Source organism: Felis catus, chromosome B4 (genome assembly GCF_018350175.1).
Source record: "Felis catus isolate Fca126 chromosome B4, F.catus_Fca126_mat1.0, whole genome shotgun sequence".
In the NCBI taxonomy this organism is placed as follows: Eukaryota; Metazoa; Chordata; class Mammalia; order Carnivora; family Felidae; genus Felis; species Felis catus.
The window spans coordinates 56,987,179-57,009,808 of NC_058374.1; the positions used below are offsets into that span (position 1 = coordinate 56,987,179).

At 37.3% G+C, this 22,630-nt stretch overlaps 1 protein-coding gene across 39 annotated transcripts in view; it reads right to left on the bottom strand.

Moving 5' to 3' along the window:
- SOX5 (SRY-box transcription factor 5) overlaps positions 1-22,630 on the bottom strand; it is a 1,017,940-nt gene that overhangs the window by 25,388 nt on the left and 969,922 nt on the right. For all 39 annotated transcript variants that reach the window (XM_045062619.1, XM_045062611.1, XM_045062623.1 and 36 more), the window contains 2 exons: positions 20,447-20,624; positions 8,796-8,941 (listed from right to left, as the gene is read on the bottom strand). In XM_045062619.1, the coding sequence (XP_044918554.1) occupies positions 8,796-8,941; positions 20,447-20,624 (324 nt within the window). The remainder of the gene's footprint in view (positions 1-8,795; positions 8,942-20,446; positions 20,625-22,630) is intronic.

The following is a 22,630-nucleotide window of genomic DNA, read 5'->3' on the forward strand; positions in this document are numbered from 1 at the left end:
GACTATTGGAAAGAGTCATGGCTTGGTCCAGAAAGGCTGGGTCTGACAAATAGAAACGGGCACATCGGAATTATTGTTCACTTTTCAATTATCTGTGGTTGTTTCAAGGGAAGGGAGAGAAAAAATACAGATTAGAATGGATATTTAAAATTTCAATTTAATAAACAGCTACAACTTCACATGTTTTATCAGCACTGCTTATGAGAAGCAAAATAAATAAGATGGAGCATGTTCTTTTTGTTTTCTTTGCTCCTCCTCTTGTGTGCGGTGGAGGAAGAGAGACCCAGGAAGGGAGCTGACACAGGAAAAACAAAGTAGTTGGAAGAACAATGCATGAATTGTGGAGATGGTGGTTGCTTAAAGGAGATTTTTTTTTAAGTTGATCTATTATTGAGAGACACAGAGAGACAGAGCATGAGCGGGGGAGAGGCAGAGAGAGGAGGAGACACAGAATCCGAAGCAGGCTCCAGGCTCCAAGCTGTCAGCACAGAGCCTCACGCAGGGCTCGAACTCACAAACCACGAGATCATGACCTGAGCCGAAGCCGGACTCTCAACCGACTGAGCCACCCAGGCGTCCCTTAAATTAGATTTTTTAATAAAGCTTCAAATCATACTACATAATACACATGACCAACACTGGCCCAGGAGCTAATCATCAGGCAGGGGTACTTTCTTGAACTTCTTCAGCCCGGTCCATTAGAAGACAGACTGAACTTCAAGCCATAAGACCTTGGTTTAAAAACTGACCTTACTGGAATTCCTGTAATCTCCAATCTCATTTTTATTCTTAATTAAAAATTTTTTTAATGTTCAGTTTTATTTTTGAGAGACTGAGAGAGACAGAGCATGAGCGGGGAAGGGTCAGAGAGAGAGAGAGAGAGACACAGAATCCAAAGCAGGCTCCAGGCTCTGAGCTGTCAGCACAGAGCCTGACGCAGGGCCCAACTCACAAGCCATGAGATCATGATCTGAGCTGAAGTCGGACGCTTAACCGACTGAGCCACCCAGGCGCTCCTCATTTTTATTTTTAAAATAAAGATGGAATACTGTTCTGCTCATATTACAGTATGAGACTGAAAGCTGATGTGAAATCACTTGGGAAAGGGTACAGCACAAAATAAACATCAGTAGCCATTATTATTCCTATGACTCATAAACAAGTCTTTTTCATTTGTGGGGAAAAAAAAGAGAAGAGCTATGATTGAAAAGATCAAGGAGATCCTTGAAATACATGCTAAATTCAGAACATTTTCCTCATAATTTTTAATCTGATTTGGTAGTTTGCAATACACGACAATAGAGAATATAACACATCTAGTAAATATAAGAAGGTAACTGAAAAAAACAAACGTCTGTATCATTTCAGTGCTTTAATGTTTAAATGTCTCTAAGATGACTATTCCATCTTGGGGATGAGGAAAGGACCAAGGGAGAAAAGAAGGAAAGACCATTCTTAACAGATTTTTTTTTTTTTTATAAAAAGAAAATGTCTGGTCCAACAACAAAAGTGATTCTTACTTTCCTTATGGGAATTAGGAAAAATGGAAATGTGGGCACATGTATGTCAATTTACAACCCCATCACCTTGGCATGACTACTGCGTATTATTCTTCTAGCCTTTTTAACATGCAACATAGAAATATACTTTAAAAATATCTAGATCGTTCTCTACATGGTGTTTTCAAACTTGCTTTTTTCAGGAATACTATTGTAAGCCTATCATGTCTTTAAATGCACAGACAATTTCAATCATCAGAGAGGCCTGTGGGTGTCTATCCGAAAGCCCAATTTGGCATGCCCTGTGTGTCTCATTTTATTGGACCATCCTGCACTAACCCCTCTACCAGAATGATGTAAAGAACACAAGACTCTCTGTTTGAAAACATGCACAGCTTTTCTAGGCTTGAAAATTAAACCATAAAAAGTTTACTGGAAAAAAAAAAACCTTTAAAAAGCTCCTTAAAAACTCACACCATAATTGCTCCCCACCAAGCGTGGGCACTTGCTAGCTGCAAGTTGTGGCACTGTGACAAATGTAGCAAAACTGAAAGCGGGCTATACTAAGAGAAAGAAAAAGTCTTCCACTGGCCATCTGTGAAAATAAGGCATGTGGCCATTAAATGCAGAGGCTGTAAATATACACAAACTCCATGAAGCAAATGGCAAAAAAGGACTAAACTTCAAGCTCAAACAAATCAAAATGTTTAATGCATAGTTACCACTGCTGGACGAAAACAGCTCTGATCTTTGCAGTCTGCAAACTCGGCATGTATTTCAATTAAATACCCCCAAAAAGAAAAGAAAGAAAAAAGAAAGAAATGAAAAGACACAGAAGAAAACCATCTGGAACAAAAGGCTATAGACAGCCCATACTCAATTTCTAGAAACAAACAGCCCCTTTAACTTGCACCAGCCTGTCGAGAATGTCGATTGGAATTATTGAAAGGCTGACATATAGAGTGATGGATGGGTGATGACATAATACCTATTCGCCTTTTTGTCATGGTCTTTGAAAACTGGCTGCTCTGTGCTGATAATATTCACTAAGGGGTTTTCCTCTCCCCTCCTGTCCCATAAGAAGTGTTCCCTAGCTAAGACACTCAGAATTAAGAAGGTTTTATGAATGAAAAACAAAAGAAAAGAAAACCTAAGGATCAAATGCCAACTTGCACATAAAAAGCTGGTCTAGATTTCCTAATAATCAGTTGCCTAGAAAGCAGTTCCCTATCCATTTTATATAAATTTTCAGAGTAGAGAGCCTCTAATTATAAAAAAAAGCAAGCATTCAACATCAGATTTTATGTATCTTTTAAAGTCATGGAATAATTAATATGCAAATGTAGAGATTAAAAAATAATACTTTTATAAAGAAATACTATTAACAATTTGTGTTACTGTAGTTTTTCCTAGACAAATTCCAACCAGCAGACTTAAAAGTTGGGGAGCTTTTTAAAAATCACACATGCGTGCTCACACACAACTCGGCGCCCCCCTCACCCCCGACCCCCAGGTAAAAAGCTCCTGCTTTGCCAGGGTGCGGTGATGATCTATCTCACTTCCTCGTGCAGGATTTAGTTAACATGCCTTTCTCCTTCGTGATTTTTTTTCCTCTAATGACTGAAATAGCTGGTTCTAATTTGACTTCTCTAATTCATTTTGACTAAAGGCAACATCTACAAAAGCCATCCATAAATCATTAATTAATTGTAGTATCTTCCACTGAACACAGACGCATGAGTTCCTTCACAGTCACTTTTTCAAAGCGTAACCTGTAATTCACAATTCCTCACATGCCTTGTCCTTATCTAAGGGAAGGAGCATGTGTTAGATAATGCTGAACTAGATACACTGTGTCAGTTTCTGAAGAGTTAACACTGCTGGCCCCATCCATCAGATGGCCAGCGAAGCATCAGGAAAGAATGATGGATGTAAAATTATTACAGGCCTGCCATCCGATACACTTACTGCCATTTGTAACTAATGCTGGGACTGACACACTTTTTTTCATTATTAAACATCCACATTAAGTCAACATTGGCCACTGTCATTTCATGTTTGGCGCTCCGTTAAAGGGAAAGAAAGAAGTTGACAATAGCAGAAAAAGAGGAGGTTGCAATGGAAGTTTCCAAGTGCCAGGGTTATAAAAATTAACCTCTGTTTACAAATTAGTCCATATGATATTTGGAAAGGCTTCTCATGAGTATGACTGACAAGTGAAAGAGAAACTGATTGTTATTGAATAAAGTATTGTTTAAAATACACCTTTTATTTGCTAAATTTTCACCTTATTCTATGGAAATTTGCAATGAATGTTAACAGAACCTCAGAAGGAAAAGTAAGGCATTTTGCCAGGTATTATTATTTGGAGTAATAGATGAATTCATAGCATGGGTAGGCATTTAGATTTCAAGTACACTGTAGGCAATTAATGTTTGCTTGGTGGATAAATTCTCTACCTTAAAAAACAGATGCACACATCCGTAGGTTTATTTTTGTGAGTGGCATCAATTTTATATATGAAAGTAGGACCACAGTTGGCCTTAACATGTAGAAAGCATGTGTGAGAACACATATTCATTGGTTTAACCTGTCACCTAAGCAACATTTTCATGTATGTGTGTGCACATGCTTATGTGCGACTTAATTCTTTACGGACCACAGACAAGGTATGAGGCCCTGGGGACATGTAATGGCACAAGAGCAAAAGTAGTTAGATGACCACAAATATAATATAATGAAAACAAACAGGTTTTAAAAAGAAAAGGTTTGAGAGCTTTGATATTTTTACAATGCAGCTGTGGCTTTCAATGGCCTTTTCTTACTCAGTAGCCATTCTGGTCCTTTTCTTCTCTGTCAACATAATCTTTGATCTTAAGATATCCCTTGCTCTCTAGGAGGATCAGGTCTCTAATTCTGTTCCAAAATTTCATTCCTGGTAAACTTAAGGCAAGTTCTCTTCCTTTGACCAGTAATTGTCTTAAAGGAATGCATAGGACCCATTTCTACCCAAATGAGATGTTTGTGGAAGTCAGCTTCAGGGGTGCAGTGAAACATCTCTATGTGAATAACGTAAGAAACACTCCAATGTGAATGAAGGAGGGAGGAAAAACATCTCTATGCGAAAGAGGCCGGAAAAGAGCAAAGAGAAAACTCCTTCTCCTTCCTGAGCTGGCATGGTTGTAGGTAGAGCACCGGTTTATGACACTAAGGGAAAAACTAAGCGAATCACAGAGATTTCAACCCTGACATTGCTAAGCTGATAAACTAACACCATGAACTGCCCACTCCAGAACTTCATTATGTGTTAAAAATGAATCATTATTTGTTGAAGCTATTGTGTTTAGACTTCCTGATGTATGTAATGAAACACATGTCTACCAAATACCACAGCATAGGCATCATTCTCCTAGGTTAACTACATTGGGGGTGAGGGAAATAAGCAAGGAAATTTCTGGAAATTTTTGCACTATTTCAAGTGCATTGGGTTTCTATTATACTAGTACTACCTAGTGGTATCAGAACAAAAACTGAGGTCTTTATGATTCCCTCTTAACTATGGCTACCTTCAAACACAAGGTCAGAACCTGAGTATGCAGTTGATCATATGGTCAAGACTATGCCAGGCGGGTGTTAATGAAGCAAAGCAGGTGGTTTTGACAAGCCAAATGTATGAGAGTCTTTCTGATTCTTTCTACCTGAGAAGATTTTTTATTCATCCATAACACTAATCTGTGAAGAGCTATGTGATAAAAGATAACATTATCCGAATATGCAATCAGGCTATAATTAACCTGAAATGACAATTATAAATAACACTGTGTCCCAGAGTTTCCAAGAAACCTGACATACACAGTTTTTGGGTATGTTGACACACTTCCAAGAAAAGTAAAAAATGAAAAATCTTTTAGAAGTCTTCAATTAAAATGTGTTTTAGTAAAAATGACTTTCATTATGTGTTTTGGTGCATATTACTAGAAAACATTTGTCCCTATCTTCACACCTCTAATTGTTTTTACTACCAATTACAGCTTTTCAGAATTACGACTCTCTACTTGGGACAACCATGTTGGTCATTTGAAATGTGGAGAAAAGTTTCTGTGTATAAGGTTTGCGTACTCAAGAAAACAGATCTGCACTGCGGATTCCAACTATCTGGGTCTCAGGTTGTGCTAATCACCTTTTGGACAGATGAGAGCACCAGGCTGGATTTCTTCTCTTTTCCCCTTTCCTTTCTCCCAGATCCTTTCTCTCTTTTTTTCTTTTATCTCCCCCTCTCCTTACATCTCCCATACTTTCCGGGTTTTGGAAATTGGGAATATTGCTTTAGTGAGAGAAATGTCCTTTTGGGATTCAAATGGTATGATACAGTGCAGAAATTTACCATCTATTCTGTTTATGTCTTTCAAACGGAAGCAAAATTGCAAACCAACTACTCATCTACCTATGCTTTGGCCATGGATAAAGCCAGGCAAATATAAAAATCTATTAAAAAGGTAGGTATTAGGAAATCAACAACGGGATGGCAAAGTGATGTCACTTTATGTGGAAGAATAAGCAGCCACCTTTGTCGACTCAGGTACAGAATCGATCTGATATACCAAAGAAAATGGGTGGGGCCTTTATTCACTTCCTATAAGTAGGCTCACAAACATAAAGGTGCCATGACTGACAGTCAAAATAATAATTTGATTTAAATCATATACGTCATAAAGGCAGAGAACATACTTTCTTGTTCAAGTACATAATACCACCCCCCCATACACAGCAGGTATTAATTAAAGAACATAAATTTGACATTATCGCATTCCCAGGAGTTGCACATAGATCAATCATTAATATTGTAGAAATGACAAGCAAGCTAGTTCAATAGGAAAGGGCAAGCACAGTTAATACCTGCTTCTCGGGAGAGCTTCAAAAATCACACTTTCACTGTCAGGTACCAAGGAGTCATTCAGAATCGTCTGCTGAAAATATTTACTCACACCTTACAAAAGTTTGCCATGCTATTATAATAATGGAACTGTTTCACTTTCCTATTTTAAGATTTTCACTTAAAAAAACATAAAAATACAAGACTGTTGCTGATGACATAACTCAGTCGCACTGAAAGGGCACGGTGAAGAGATCTGGGAAGGACAACATTCTTGGGACTGGAGATATCTTAATTGGCCAACAGATTTTGGCAGGTATTACTTCAAAAACAGATTTCTAAAAAGTTCTAATTCTACAAAAGAGAAAGGAACACTGAAGGCAGTAGCTGTCAACAAGAGGCAACTCTCACTCCTGCAGCGCAAATAGAGAAGGTGCTAATCAGAGAGATAAAGTATGCTTGGAACAAGTGGAACAAGAAGTGGAAATAAAGTTCCCTAACAATGGACAACTATGGAGTAAAGTGAATGCAGATGGCTCCACTCCTGTTACTTAATCAAAAGGCTGAGCAGAGTCACTGGAGCCGGCATAAAGTCATGTGTTAGAACAACAGCTGATCTGTATTAGAGAAGATTAACTCGCAGTGCCATGGTGGAGGGCCCAGGATTATTTTATGTACTTCCATTGCCTTACAAGCCGTCAGCACAATTATTGCCCTCCGATCTGAATGACTGATCTGTAACCACAGCTAAACAGCATGCTGCTTAGGGGCCTAGGAGCTTCATGAAGATGAATTTCCATACCATCAAAGTGCTTTTAATGGGCTCCCTGATCCAACCACAAGGCCTGTTTTGCAAGTATATAGAACTCAGGATGAAGGCTTCCTGTCCAAAAGGATTTGGTCGGTTGTCACTTGACAATTCCCAGCCAGCACAGGGGAGGAGAGGGGGGAGATAGGTAGAGTTGTCTCTGCTTTGGAGGATTAAAAAAAAAAAAAGGGTACAGATGCTTGCTGAATGCAACCAACTGCTGTATCCACAGCTGAATTCAATGCGCTTAACAAATAACGGCAATTTAGCTATGCTTGCGAGGAATAGCTTGAGTCACTTCGCATTAGCATCTGGCTGAGTGTTAAACTCATTTCTACATGGGGAGCAGAGAAAAGGAATTTCTGTTCAAGCATCCTTTCAAGAATGTTTAAATATTTGAATATAAATTCCTTCATGCTTGCTATCATTCCTTCTTAGAGCTGTCACGTTGCTTTTCCCCCTTCCCTTCTGGTGCTTAGCTAGAAAAATTTTGTGCCCTTCTTGCTGCACCAATGTCGCTCTTGTTATGTTGTGTGACTGCAAGGGATGTGTACCTAACCATGCTTTGCTCTCCCCTCCAGGAACGGAGCAGAATTAAAATCATTTCCCCATCCTTTTGACCCATGTTTGGACCAGAGGAAAAGTACAGTTGTGACAGGATCACACATATATTTCACTTTCGCTATGCAGATTGTGAGCTTAGAGATTGCACATCAAATTCCATATAAAACCTGGGAAACCAGAAAGCTATCAAATTAACAATCTGCTCATTCTGGACAATACTGTTTGACTCACAAGCCTCCCATGACGGTTAACTTTCAAGTTGCTAAGTAGCTGATCATTTTTTTTCCCTCTTATTTACCGTGTCTCTTTAGCTATAGAATTGTGAAAAGGAGACTCGGTAATATTTTAAAATTTCAATTCAAAATAAATCACATATTACCAACATAAGTACATCTCTCTGAGCATTCTATAATAACATAATATTTTTCTGAATAAAATACCATGCAGCTTAGACACAAGAATTTGAAATTAATGTATCTCAGATGAGTTCAGAAGTTTCACTGGGCTTAGGCATAACAACAATGTCCAAGTTTTAAAAAGCACATTTTGTTTTATAATAAAGTCAGAATTTCTAACTGTGCGGTCATCTAAAACTTGACCGTGCTTTGCAGTGGAAACATATTATGACAAGCTCAGGATCCTAGTTACTTAGACTGTGAGCGTGGGTATCATCCAAGCTTATGCTGATTAAAGAAGATTCAGGATTTTCAAATCCAGCTCATCCCCAAATACAAGTTAAGCATCTCTGTAGAGCAAAACTTTCACTCAGACTCAAATGTTTCAAATGCCATTCCATTTTAATGCAAACAGATGGCAGACAGGGGGATATTAATTGTCAATAAAGTTTGGACATGGATAGAAGAGAATTATAACTCTTCTCATTTGCAGATGGTTTTGATTAGGATGGGCATGGAGATTTTTCTGTATTGACAGAGCGGGGGGAAAAGGAGGGAGAAGCATCATTCTGAGGATGGTGAGGTGAGAAAACAAAGGAGAAAAGCTTTCAGGCAACGGAAGTAGTTTTGGAAAGTCAGATCTTTTATGAACTAACCTTTTCTGTCCGGCAGTTATTGAGACCTAGACTATTCACAACAGCCACCTTCCCATCAAGCACCTGTTGCTCCCGCCGAAGCTGCTCCTTCATCTGCCGAGCTTCTTGGATTGCCTTGGTGACAGCATCATGGTCATTTAAATAACCTGAAGGTGTGACAGAACAAAGGCTATGTTTTGTATAAAGGCATGGAGAGCTTAACCTTTAACCATAAAAACCACGTCCTTTTTGCGTAATGGCTAGTGTCTGGCACATAATAATTTTTCAGTGTCGTTTGTCTACGACGAATGAACGAATGAGTAATGGATAATGACTGATTCACACAGTCATACGTGAACATGCTGCCAAGTACCTGTAATGCATACACAGTATTTAAGTGAAATATAGTTTTTTCCACATGCTTGGAAAGTTCACAATATAATTTTTAAGTAAACTTTCAGTTATCTGAATGTTTTGTAGTGCCCAAATAAAACCTATCTTTGATACTTGTTTTCATGTAAGGATCATACGCAGGATATGGGTATTGATGATTATCACTCTAATTACCAACATTCTCACAGTGTTAGGTCAGTTTAGAGTTTGCACATAGCACCATTAGCTGTGTTATGTACAGAAGGAATAAATCATTATTAACTAAGTGAAAGGATATCATCCCCTCACTCCCCCCACCCCACCCCATTGATGGTGAAATAAACCACAGGTGGCAGTGATTTGCTATGGATACAAACTTGTAAGAGGCTAAATTTCAAGCATGGAATGTAACCAAATACCTGTGAATTGTACGATCAGAAATTGTGGCTACTGAAAACTACGCTCACATTTAATTCACACTTTTCATAAGATGGTCAAATGACCAACTTGTCTATAGCTCCATAATCCAAAATTAGTTAAAAGAAAAAAAAAAACAAAAACAAAGAAAAGAAAAATTGCCAAAATAATTTCTTTTAAAGAAGAGGTTTGAGGAGCAAAACTAATTTTTACCTTAATGTTAACACTGGTCACTTATTTATTTGATGCACATTATTATGATAATCTGCACGACTTTAGGGTAGAATACCGATGGGAAAACACTGTTTTGTAAATATTGAAAGGGAAGCTAATATATCATCTTTCACTCTCCCTATCTTTTAACTAGGGCATAAAATGGCATAAACTGAATCTATAATATGAAATTGCCCAGAAAAGGGACTTGTTTGTGACATGAGGCTAAATCTAACCAGATCCATTGGTGAATTGTGACAGATGGAGGGACTGTGAGACAGAAGGCAGGCACTAATCACACATAAAATGACCGGCTTGCCTCAACATGTTCCATGGATTCCAGCAAACTTTACACCCTAATCCATTTTTAGAACAAAAAACATCTGGGCCATAAATCCTCTAATCTGCCAAAACACGCTATTAAATCCCATGATTTGTTGAAAAACACTAAGATTAAAGAAAGGAAATATAAAATGGCTAACTGCCGTGTTAGGAAAGTGTTATTAATACTCTTTCTTTGTCTCAATTATGAATGTTCTGGTACTAAAGAGCCTTGTCTAATCATGTCAGATTACACATCCTCATCGTATTGCTAGACTCTTCTATCTGATCTGCTGATTGCCAAAAAACATAGAATACTTTCTTGCTGCTTAAACATTCTATTGAAGAAGCTGATGTCAGATTAGTGCAGTGCTTCAGTGCAGGAAGGTTTCTAAATGATCCATGCTTTCCCCCCACCCCCATGCTATGCACAGACTAGACCTCATCCTCTGATCTCCTTGAGGCAGAAAGATAAGTTAGTTCCAGTGTAGGCGACAGAAAGGGGAGCCTTGAAAGCTACTATATGTTTTGCTTTTCAGAGCTAAATTCATTGGAACTTATTCAAAGAACAAAACCTCATTGCTCATTATAAATGCTCAAAATACAAAACCTCATTGCTCAATATAAATTATAAATAAACACATTATAAATTGTAAACAACAATTTAGACCCAGGTCAAGCCTTTAGGGTTAGTGTTTACTTTAAATTATGGTTGTTTTTAACCTTATATTATCCTCAACATCCTGTCTTGGTTCTCTTGAACAACTTTCTTAATATATTATTCTTGAACTTATTCTGTTCATGAACACTACTACTCTAGAAAGAAATACGGCTCTTAGATGACAGTGGTGGTCTCAGTATATGTTCATTTGGTGAAAGATCTGAAGACGATCAGCCTGATTTTCCTATCCTCTAACCCCTGTTTATGTACAACCTGGCATCATGCAGTCTATTTAGCTTCTCCAGAGCACAAGTACATTTTGAAATTGTTTGGCACATGGCGTTGAATAAAAGTATGAATTCTTTATGTTTTTTGGGTGCTGCCAAGATAACATTGTGCAGAAAAAATGATTAATATAGATGCAAAAGGGATGCAAATTATATGGAGGTGAATAACTGACAGACATATGTTCCGTAATGTCTATTTCCAGTTTGAGGTGTGTATTCCGATGCAGGTGGAAATGGGCATCCACTTTAAAAGAAACATTCCTGCTTTTAGAGACTTTGGAGTATTAGCTAAAATGCTATATGAAATCTAACATTTGTATCTGCTGTGTTAAATCTTAAAGGCATTTTACACATCACAGAGTTGAATCATAGCAGGGTCGCTTGCTGCTTCTTTACATTTTGTTCTCGTCACAGTCACCAAATTATCAATCTTGCCGATTCCCTCTCTCTTGGCAAATGGCCTCCCCTCTGATTTTGGAAACACCAGTATAAGGCTGAGCTCTCACCTTCCTGCCCCACCCATACCGCGACTCCTACCCATGCTCGCTTCAAATCTGTCTCCCTTTCTGCCCACTGCCTCCTCCTGCTTCAGTGAAAATGTTGCCTCTACCTTCATTCAAGGCAAACCCCCGAAGCTCGTGTTCTAGATTTCTATACTTCACCGTTGGTCATTCTCTTTCACATTTCTGTCACCTGTATCTGAACTTCTCCACCGTCTCTAACCACTTCAACTTGTAAGTACTTCATTTTCTCTACCTGAGACAAAGCAAATAAAGTCTCTCTCAACTTTGTGCTGCCTTCTCTTTCCAGCTCTCTCTCTCTTTACCTTCTAAGATTCTTACCACACTCCCCATTCCTTCCTCACTCTTCCATTTCTGCTACAATCTTGTTTCAGCTTCCTTGCTTTTTTAAACAGCCACATCCAAGGGACATTAGCCATGCCTTGCAGAATGACAGCACTGACAATCCCCTCATTCTAGAAAGTCCTTTCTTCCTTGTTTCTTATCACAGCGCAGGAACCCCCTTCCTCTCTGACTTCTCCATCTTCATATCCTTGCCTGGGATCTGTTCTTCATCTCTCCTTTGATTTGGTCCAAGGTTACAATTTCCAGAAAAAGTTTGCATTTTGGAGTTGGATAAGCCTGAATGGAAATCCTAACTTTGCCACTTACAAGCTATATAAATTGTACATGCTGTTTTACCCTTTTAAGTCTCAATTATGTTATTGGTTAAATGGAGATAACACCTAGAGACTAGATAATATAAATTTGTGAAGAGTAAAGGAGTTAATACAGTCTTGCATAATGGTCCATGAGAGTTACTCACTGTCAGTTTATGTACAAAATGGCATAGTGAAATGGGCAGGATTTGGGCTTTGGATTCAGAAGGATCTGGGTTTGGAAAGTGTGACATATGCCAAATAGAACACTTGATGTCATTGGATTTCCATTTCCATTAACTGTAAGATGAATGTAAGATGATGGGAGAATTAAATGAAATTACACATTTTGTGAAGGAGTAGATAACATTTGGTACCTGAGGAGGCAGTAAAAAATGTTAATTCCTGTCTTTTTCTTTTCTCTTGCATTTTCTCTATATGCTCACCCTCAGCAGTCTTATTGTGTGACATTGACAATAATGATAAAATCTGTGAAGGGATATCATTTCTTGTTGGTCCAGAGTTTCAAGGAAAAGGGGTCATGCCATCAGAGTCCAAAATGCCCCAAATGATCACTTGATACATTTTATTTTGCCTTAATTATATATTTAGGCACCAACTTCATCGTAAGATAGGATCAGAAGGAGGGTATGTACTTAGGAAAGGTTTGGTGAGCCTCAATCTTAGGAGGGAAGTGGAAAAGTAAAGGTCAACATGACTTCCAGTTAATACTCAAATGAGATTTGGGAAATGTAGGTTAGGGATCATTAATGTAAAACGTTTGTGAGATCCTGTAACCTTATTAAATTCACCAGTTTGGTTTTTTATGCCTTGGTGTTGCTTCTTAATCACTACCAACAAAATTCTCAAAATTAAAAAGGCCCTTGTTATATATTTTCAGAGGCAGAAAAAAAATGGGGAGGCTTGGAAATAACCTGTGTTATTTCATGTAATTCTTCCATCAACCTTACATTTGTTCCATTACAAAAATGGTAAATGGTATAATATGACATCTATTTAAAGTTTATATTTTTAAAGTGGTTTATTGTTATTAAATTCCATGGTCAGCTGCACTTAGGAAACCCATGAACAATCTTAGGATAAAATCGAAACAGAAAGAGTATGGGCTGCTCCACAAGGAAAGAAGCTGTTGAAAGGTAGAAGGAAAAACAGAAAACCACTTGTAACAGGTTGAATTGTGTTTCTCCAAAAAGGTATGTCTGTGTCCTAACCCTGGTGTTTGTAAACATGACCTCATTTGGAAATAGAGTCTTTGCAGATGTACTTATATTGAGGATCTTGAAATGAGATCACCCTGGATGTCAGGTGGGTCTTAAAGGAGAGAGATCTGATACTGAGACAAAGGGGAGAAGGCCATGTGAATATGGAGGCAGAGTCTGGAATTATGCACCTATAAGCCAAGAACACCAAGGACTACCAGAAGCTACAAGGAACTAGGAACACAAGGCTCTCCCTGAGAGCCTCCAGCAGGAACTAACCCTGCTGACACCACTTTGGATTTTTAGCCTCCACATAGTGAAAGAATAGATTTCCAGTTTAAGAGACCCGGTTTATGGTAACTTGTTGTGGCAGCCTTTGAAACCAAATACCACAATTGGTCTGAATGCACTCTAAAAGTCAAGGGTGATCCCAAGTACTATAAAATACCTGCTACCTACCTCAAATCCTTCCTGATTTTTAAATACACATACCAAGCTTAAATACACATACACATATGTTTAAATACACATACCAAGCTTCTCTACTTGTCTGTCTCATGAGGATCTGAAAAGCAGCATAGAATTCATTGTCTTCCCACTGCCTCAGCCTGTTTTTTTCTACATTCTTTATCCCTTTCCAGTGGCCCATTCAGTCACCTGAGGGATCTCCTTTACCCCATATATATAACAGGCAACCAAGCTGTGACAGTCATGCCTCCTCCTCAGCTCTCAAATGTGTGTCTTCTCCATCATGATGGTCACGGCTTTCACTAAAGGCACCTCATCTCTCACCTGGGCTAATGCCTTAAACTCTTAACTGGTTTCCCTATCTTCGGGCTTACACTCCTTGAATCTATCTTCTTTATCTGCTTCCAGATAAAGCATTCCAAAATATCCTCCCAAAGGAATCTGGATCATGTCACTTTACCTGATTAAAAACCCATCTCTTGGTACCTTGGTGCTTAAAGGAGCATTTCATAAGATGATGAGATGTAATATTCTGTGAAAAAATAATTCCATGTTCAAATAAGTGTGGGAAATACTAAATTAAAGTGAAAAAAGGTTTCTTCATTGCACAAATTCCCAAGATCGTGATAATGTTAATGTGTGCTGTGAATCTTCCAGAGATAACAAAAGTATGCAGCTTTTCCCAAATACACTGGAACAAGACACCCTGTAATGTTCCCCCCCAAAATGTCATTCTGGGATAAATTCCAAACACTTTACAATGGCCTAAAAGTCTCCTCATGATATCAATTCTGCTTATCTTTCCTGCGTCACTTCCTGCTGGTCTCTCTTGAGTTCTGTGTTTAAGCAGCACAGGACTATTTCCTCTTCCAAGCACTGGCCTCTGTCTCCCAAGCGTTTCTCTTTTGCTGAAATACTCTGTCTTTTTGGTGTGTTTGGGACTTTATTCAGATGTCGCCCCTTCTGTAATGGCTGCCCTGATATACCCCAGGCATGCTCCTTGTCAACATTAGAACTTCTCATCTATATGCTCTTTCAAAACCGTATATATGCTTTTACAGTCACATTGCCTTCCATTTGTCTAAGTTTGTCTTTCACACCAGTCTATGAACTACTTGAGGGCATTTTTAAATTTTCAGTCTTTTATTCCTTTGGCCCGTGGCAGGGTCTATTGAAGGAATAAATGCATATTTCTAAGTTGAAAGTATTTACCTTTGCACTTCCAGGGTGATTATTTATGTCATCACATCAATGGAAGCCTGTACCACATGACACATATTTATTAAATCCATGGATTTAACAGATGCTATGAAGGCAATACAAAATCTTATTTACTACATATTTATTTTACATAGGGCTTTTCAGCTGTAAGTAAAAGCAAGGGCACATGTGTTTCAAGTTATTTTTAACAAATACTAATTTTTTCTCAATTGTTGAGGTCACTTATCATCATCAAACTTTTGGCACCCTGATATGTAGCCATTTCTTCATCTGTGAAAACTCACAAGAATTAATTAGATTATAAATGTGAAAGCAATTTGTAAATTGTAAAGTGTTATGCAAATGTTAATTGCCAGATGTTGAATAATACCCTCAACTTCCTAAAAATCCAATGGCTTTCAATTAAACTATTATAATATTTTTGTTTAATAACCTACCCTCATAGCAGTTTTTCTCATTAAAATTGTAAACTACTGAAATTTCAAGGTAATGTCCTCCTTCGAACTTGAAAACATTTCTCTTCCGTCTTATTGACTCAGTGTGAGTCTACTACTTTTGCTCAGTGAAGTTTTACTTTTCAAGTGTTAATGCCTCTGAGGAATAAAGGGTAAGACTAAAACATCCTAATATCTTCCAAAGACTTAAAGAACAAGACTGTAGGCATCTAAAGCCTCTCAGACTTCCATCTGCTCATCATCCTGCCAATCATATCACATAGAGAAGATATTTGATTTCCATTTATTGGATGAGAGGATAGAGAAAGGACTGAGAAGAGCATCTAATGCGGAAAGGCTATCCATAGGCTGAAAAGAGAGCATGCCAGCCAGAGACCATGATCCTATGGCCCTGACCTCCACTGGCTGTGAGTTTGGGCACGTTACTTGGTCTTCATGTACAGTTGTTTCCTTGAAATTAAAATGGAAGAAATAAACACAGGGTCACAGAACTGTCTACACTGTGACAGGAACTCACTTAGAATTCCTGGGTAAGCACTTAGCCTCCATAAGCGCTGGTTCTTTATCTGTAAAATAACAAGTTTTGACTAGATGATATGGATATCTGCTCTATCTATTTAAGGGTCTATAATTCTAAAATCAGCATAAGTGAGAAATAGGTTAAAATGCCTTGAAAAATGGTAGAAGTATTATACATATGTACAACATAGGTGAAAAAGGCCAGTAGAAGAAAGATAATATTTGGTCACAAGATTCTAAACTTATCCATCATTCCTCTGACCTATTCATACCTTTTAAGGATCCCCTTTCTTTTGGAGCAACCTATCCTTCGTGTACCATACCAAAGGTGTTCTTACAGAGTACACTATAAGATTGGTTTCCAACCTCAAAAACTCACTTTCTCTATTTGAAGCTAATAGATATATAGCAAAGAGCCCATGTCATTAACGGTAACTTAAGTTACTTTTAGTTCACAGTTTTCCTTGGTTTATTAATGGCATCATACATTAATTCTTCTTTCAGGGGTGACCTTTACAACACTGTTAATGCTCACAGCTTTTATCCAATGACATTATTACTCATTACAGTTCAGCTTTCAACATCTGCATTTGCTGAAAAGAGAAAAGTAAATCGTAGTGGCCTCAAATCCTTGGAAAATATGAGAGATGTGTACGTGGTGAAAGGGTTTTTAAGGGAAAAAAAGTAAGAGAAGTTTTAGTAGTGGAGAAAGTCAAATGATAAATGTCATTGAATACATTCTTGCCTTTTTTTGGTCACACTTAATCCCTGGAATGCTGAAGTAAAAAAAAAAATTCCTTACATGATAAAAATGCAAATCTATTAGTTATTTTGTTAGTTAAATATTCTACTTCTAGCAACATTACAAAAGTAGATCATAGACCAGCGTTGTGATATTTACAAGCATCGTGTCTATTATGGAAGTGAATCATTCCTGCCAAATAAAATATTTTTTCTCTTACATACTTAGGACATGAAAGCAAACCTTATCTTGGAATCCATTTAAGATGTTGAGCAGAGTAACTGAGTTAAACCATAACAGAATGGTTCATAATGATAAAAAGCACATGTCAACCCCAAACCTTTTTTAAACTCTCAAAATTAAAGTTTTCATAGTTTCTCTTGTCACTGCTGCCCCACTGCCCCAGACTGGCTTCCTCTTGGCAAATAATCGGGAATTCTACTTTGTGGAAATTGAAGCATTTGAAATATATTCCTTCAGCCTTCTTTCTGTCCATCCTACAACTTCTCTGTAACTTTCCCTTTTTTCCTTCGTTTCGTTCAGTCTCAGATAAAGGAAGGGCTTTGCTCCTTTCCAAGGTTAATCCTTTCTCATGATCTCTTCCATCATCATCCGTGTTCTCTTTCATATCTTTCTCTCTCTCTGACTCTTCTTCCCCTTGACTTTATATATATATTGTCATATATACATATGAACGACTGTCCCAATTTAAAACCTGTCTCTACTCATTCTTCTTAAAATATTCACTTCTCAATGCCAAACTTACAAAAAGACTGGTCTATATATCAACTGCATTTTCTTTCCTCATTGTCTTTCAAATCATTGTAATTGAAATTCTCCTAAGGCATTCTCCAAAAGCTTCTCCATTAGAGTTTACCTCTCCATGAGCTCTAGCTAAATCATAAGGCTTTTCTTTTTCATGTGTTTTTTTACACTTTTCTGCCAAGTGGGTGACCATTAAATACCCCTCCTTTCTGAAACTTTCATTTTTCCTAGGCTAGCATTTTCCTATCTTTATTCTTATTCTAAGACATTCACTTGCTCTTTATCAGTTTTCCCCCTAAAGAAGAATGATGGTTTTAAAATGTGTCCAACAATACTTTGATATTGCTTCCTTCAGAGCTGGACCTTAATACCGTTTCCCTTGAGTTGGGCTGCATTTGTGATTCTCCTATAGTGAAAAGAATAAAATAGACTGGACGGTGTGTGACTTTCAAGACTAGGTTTATAAAAGGCACTGTGGCTTTCGCTTTGCTCTCCATCACCCACACTGGGGAAAGTTAGTTTCCATGCGATGAGCAGCCCTTTGAAAAGACTCACCAAGGTAGAGAATGGACCTACCAGCCAACAACCATGTGAGTCAGACATCTTGACAAAGGAGCATCTATCCCTAGTAAAGCCCATATAGATGATTGCCACCCTGCCTAACATCTTGACTGCAACCATGAGGCCTTAATCCAGAACCACTGAGCTAAGTTGCTTCCAAATTCTGACCCCTAGAACCTGTGAGATAATGCATGTTGGTTATGTTAAGCTGCTGAGTTTTGGATTAATTTGGTATTCAGTAATAGATAACTAATACAGTAGGTGATACCTAGGATTCTTTAGCCCATTTCTCTTTTTACTATATACACTCTTTGTTGGTGAACAACTTCTTTTTTAGGGATGCATATATCTTTTCAAATTAGTGCTTTCATTTTATTTTGTTATTTTAATCCCAGTACAGCTATAATACATTAGTTTCAATACAGTAATTTAATAATTCTGCGCTTGGTTTCAATATAATGATTTAGTAACTCTATACATTACGCTGTGCTCGTTGTCATAAGTGTACTCATAATCCCCTTATACCATATATAATTCTACATCTAAAATGCTAGCACCCCTTCACATATCAGAAATATTTATAGTTTCCTCCTGAATATGTATACCTAAATGGCTCCTTGTCTTTTAACACTTAGGAAATTTTTATATTTATGTCTTCCCCGTCATCAGCTTCCATTCTAGTCTTCTCTTTCATGGTTAAGGGAGGTATTATCATTCTTACTTTATGAATTAAAAATCCTAGACTCCTCTGTCTTCAACCTGAACCTCACCAGGTACTTTGTATTGAGGGTAAGTTATATCAATTCTTCTTTACTAATATCTCCTCAATCTATTCTCTCCTTTGTTTTATCATTGCTCATTTTTATTTCATGGAACTAACTAACTCTTGTCCCGCACTAAAGCAATGGGTTCCCTGATTCCAGTCTCTTCCTGATGCAATACTCTTCTTTCTTAAAGTTCTGATCAGATTGCTGTCTGGAGACAAAGTCAAATTTCTTAGGATAGCATTCAGTCAGATTCCATCTGCTCTTTTCGGTTTTAGCCCTGATCACTTTCCACTACACACTCATTCCATACTCTCGCCAAATCAGTGCATTTCTCAAAAATATGCTATTTTACTCTGGGTTTTCTCTTAAAAGTTAAAATGTCTACGGATATCTCTCTTCCTTAAGACTCCACTTGAATTAGGCTATTTCCAACTTAGCCTTCCTTGATCCTTCCCAGATAGAATCCAATACTCCTCGTTGATTACAAAGTTGTATCTATGTTCTCAAATAGCACTCTCTATGGTTATGACATGGATGACTTTTCCCTTAATTAAACCCTAAGCTCCTCTGGGGTGCCTGGGTGGCTCAATCAGTTGAACGTCTGACTTCAGCTCAGGTCATGATCTCATGGTCTGTGAGTTCAAGCCCCGTGTTGGGCTCTGTGCTGACAGCTCAGAGCCTGGAGCCTGCTTCGGATTCTGTGTCTCCCTCTTGCTCTCTGCCCCTCCTCCATTCATGCTCTGTGTTTCTCTCTCTCAAAATAAATATTAAAATAAATAAGTAAAATAAAATTTAAAAACCCTGAGCTACTCGAAGGCTTGTCTGTACTACTCTCCTTATAACTGTATGCAAATGATAAACATCAATAAATGTGGATTGAAGTAAGTGTATACAGTCTAATTTATGTGTTACTATAGTAAAAATTATTGGAATTTTTAAAGTCAGCTTATAGAAGCAGTTTTTAGTATTTACTTATTACTCTACCAAAATGCCAATTATGGAGAAATGAAGCTCTCTACTTTTTATAATACTTTGGTATGTTCAAATAATACTCAAGCAGTATGGAAATGAACAAACGTCATATCCTGATGGGTGACTGCTGATCTAAGTGGAATGTATTTCATCATTATGTTCAGTTTGTACACATCACAAAAAAAAATGGAAACATATTTCAGTGATGGAAAAGGCAAGTCACCTAACAACAACATTCTGGAAACATTGCTTTCTGTGATTAAGTCACTTAGGCCTCTTTTTTTTTTTTTTTTTTTTTTTTAAAGCTTAAGAACATCTGTTACATCAACAAACATAACCAGTTCCATTAGCTTTTCAGGGGGACATTGTAACTTGGACTTCAGTTATAAATTTCATTTGCATGTTTAAAACAGACCTATGAGGTTCATCAAATGGAAACTCTCCTATGGAACTAAAACCATGCACAGGGTATGCGTGATTCGCCATTAAAAGATGATTTCATTCAATTGCCATAAACAGAAAATCAGCAAGAACAAAAGAAACGGAACTTACCTATTGTGCTAACTCTGGCTGAAGGACTAGCTAATGCTGCTGGGACAGAGGCTTTGAGGGGGCCTGCCCCACTGTTTATTCTCAGAGCTGGCATATGGGGAGAGGTGGGTGATGTGGGTGATTTGCCATCAGAGGTCTTGGGTTTAGCTGATAGGTTCAGTGGCTGTGCCACTTCATCCTGCAATGATCATTAGAACATGAGCTGTGATAAGGAAAGGCTGATCAAAAAATGCCTAGAAAAACACAGGTATACAGCCTGTCATTTCCCATCCAATTACTCTACCAATTAGTGATCTTAACATTCAACCTGAACATCACAGTGTTTGGTTAGCTGTCAACAATGTCACTTCCAACTACATATTATAAAAAACCTTTCGTATAAAGTACAAATTTATACAAATTTATACTTTCTTGAGAAAGTACACAGGTACTCAACTATCCAGAAAGTATATAACTGATGTCACCTGTAAGAAATTCTCTTAAAAAGCTATTCCTTGTACTATTCATTTTTATTGAGAGACCATGCATCATTCATGTACAATTATGATGTAGATAAGCTTTTCTCAACCTCCGAAGAACAGGGGTTGAGTCCCAAGCACCCTTATAGCTTGGTGCTTAGGCAGAGATCCTGGAACATCCATGATGGAGGAGTTAAATGGTATGTAGTCTGATCAGAACTACCCTCCAAATTGAATACAAAAAAGAAACTTCCTAACTTTCTTAGAAAATAATCTTTTCTCCTAGTTTTCACAGAAACAGTTTGGATTTGATCTAAAAGTGAAATTAAACATAATTAACATTATACCAATATGTACTATTTATTCATATGCAACACTGTTCTAACCACTTGACGTTTTTAAATTAGATTTGTTGTCCAGATTTTCTTTGCAACGTATACCACAATCAATACATTGTGGTATGGGGACCTTTATGTGGTTAATTCAGCATACATGGTGATTTCCAGTTGTTCACTACTTGAATAGGTCAAGTTTACATAGTTTACATTCTATTTTATACCTTTCTATATTAGTCCTTGTGTAATTTCATACATAAAATTTATGTATACAATTATCATTAAAATTTCTACCACATCATTCACAAGAATCAGATGATATTACATCACTTTTCTGATCACAGACTGAAAAATTTACTCCTTTTTTGTGCTCTAAAATTAAAACATCATGTTATATGTTTATATTTTATTGATAACCATATCTACAATGTTACATTTTTCTTGTAGAATAAAAATTTAGCTTCTACTTAGCTACTGTTCTACCTTCATGAGTTAAGAAAATAAATATCTATTTTTCTTAGAATCAAATGGTGCCATTTTATGGCATGAAAATAAATATTACTGTGTACAAAATCATATGTATATATGTATACATATATATATATATATATATATACACCAAAAACCATTGAAACAAATTACTTTATAAAAATGGTAAAATGGTATATGGTATCTATCTAAAGTTTATATTTTTAAGTGGCTTATTGTTATTAAATTCCATGGTTAGCTGCACTTAGGAAACTCATGAAAAACTAGGAAAAATTACTCTAACATTTTTTTTAAAAATTCTGTTTTCTCTTTCAGCAAAAAAGAAGAGTTATCTGAAAATCTATTAGAATTCAAATGGCAATCTGTGATCACATTAGATGTCTAATAAGTTGACGACCATTATACTGAATTTATACGGATTCATAGAATCTTGGAAGGAAGTAAGGTAAACTAACTCCATGACTGGTTCACTATATAATTAAGAAAAATTTACTTTAGCATTTTTAAAACAGCAGGGGCAAAATTATGCCTAGATCTTTCAATCTGGAACATTCACTTGAGCTGGTGAGCCATAATCCTTATACGGGACGTTGTCAACCTTATATAGGTTGACAGAAACCCAGAAGTATTGTGTCCTTTTTCTCTATACCAACAGTATGGATGAATAGTTTGCAGATATGATACTTGGATCAGTACCATCAACACCACCTGGGACATTATTAGAAAAGCAAATTCTCTCTTTTGGAAACTTTGGAGGTGGGTTCTAGCAACGTGTATTTTAACAAGCATTCCCAGGGGCGCCTGGGTGCCTGAGTCAGTGAAGCGTCTGCCTTTGGCTCATGTCACAATCTCACAGTTCATGAGTTGAAGCCCAATTTGGGTTCTCTGCTATCTGCGCAGCG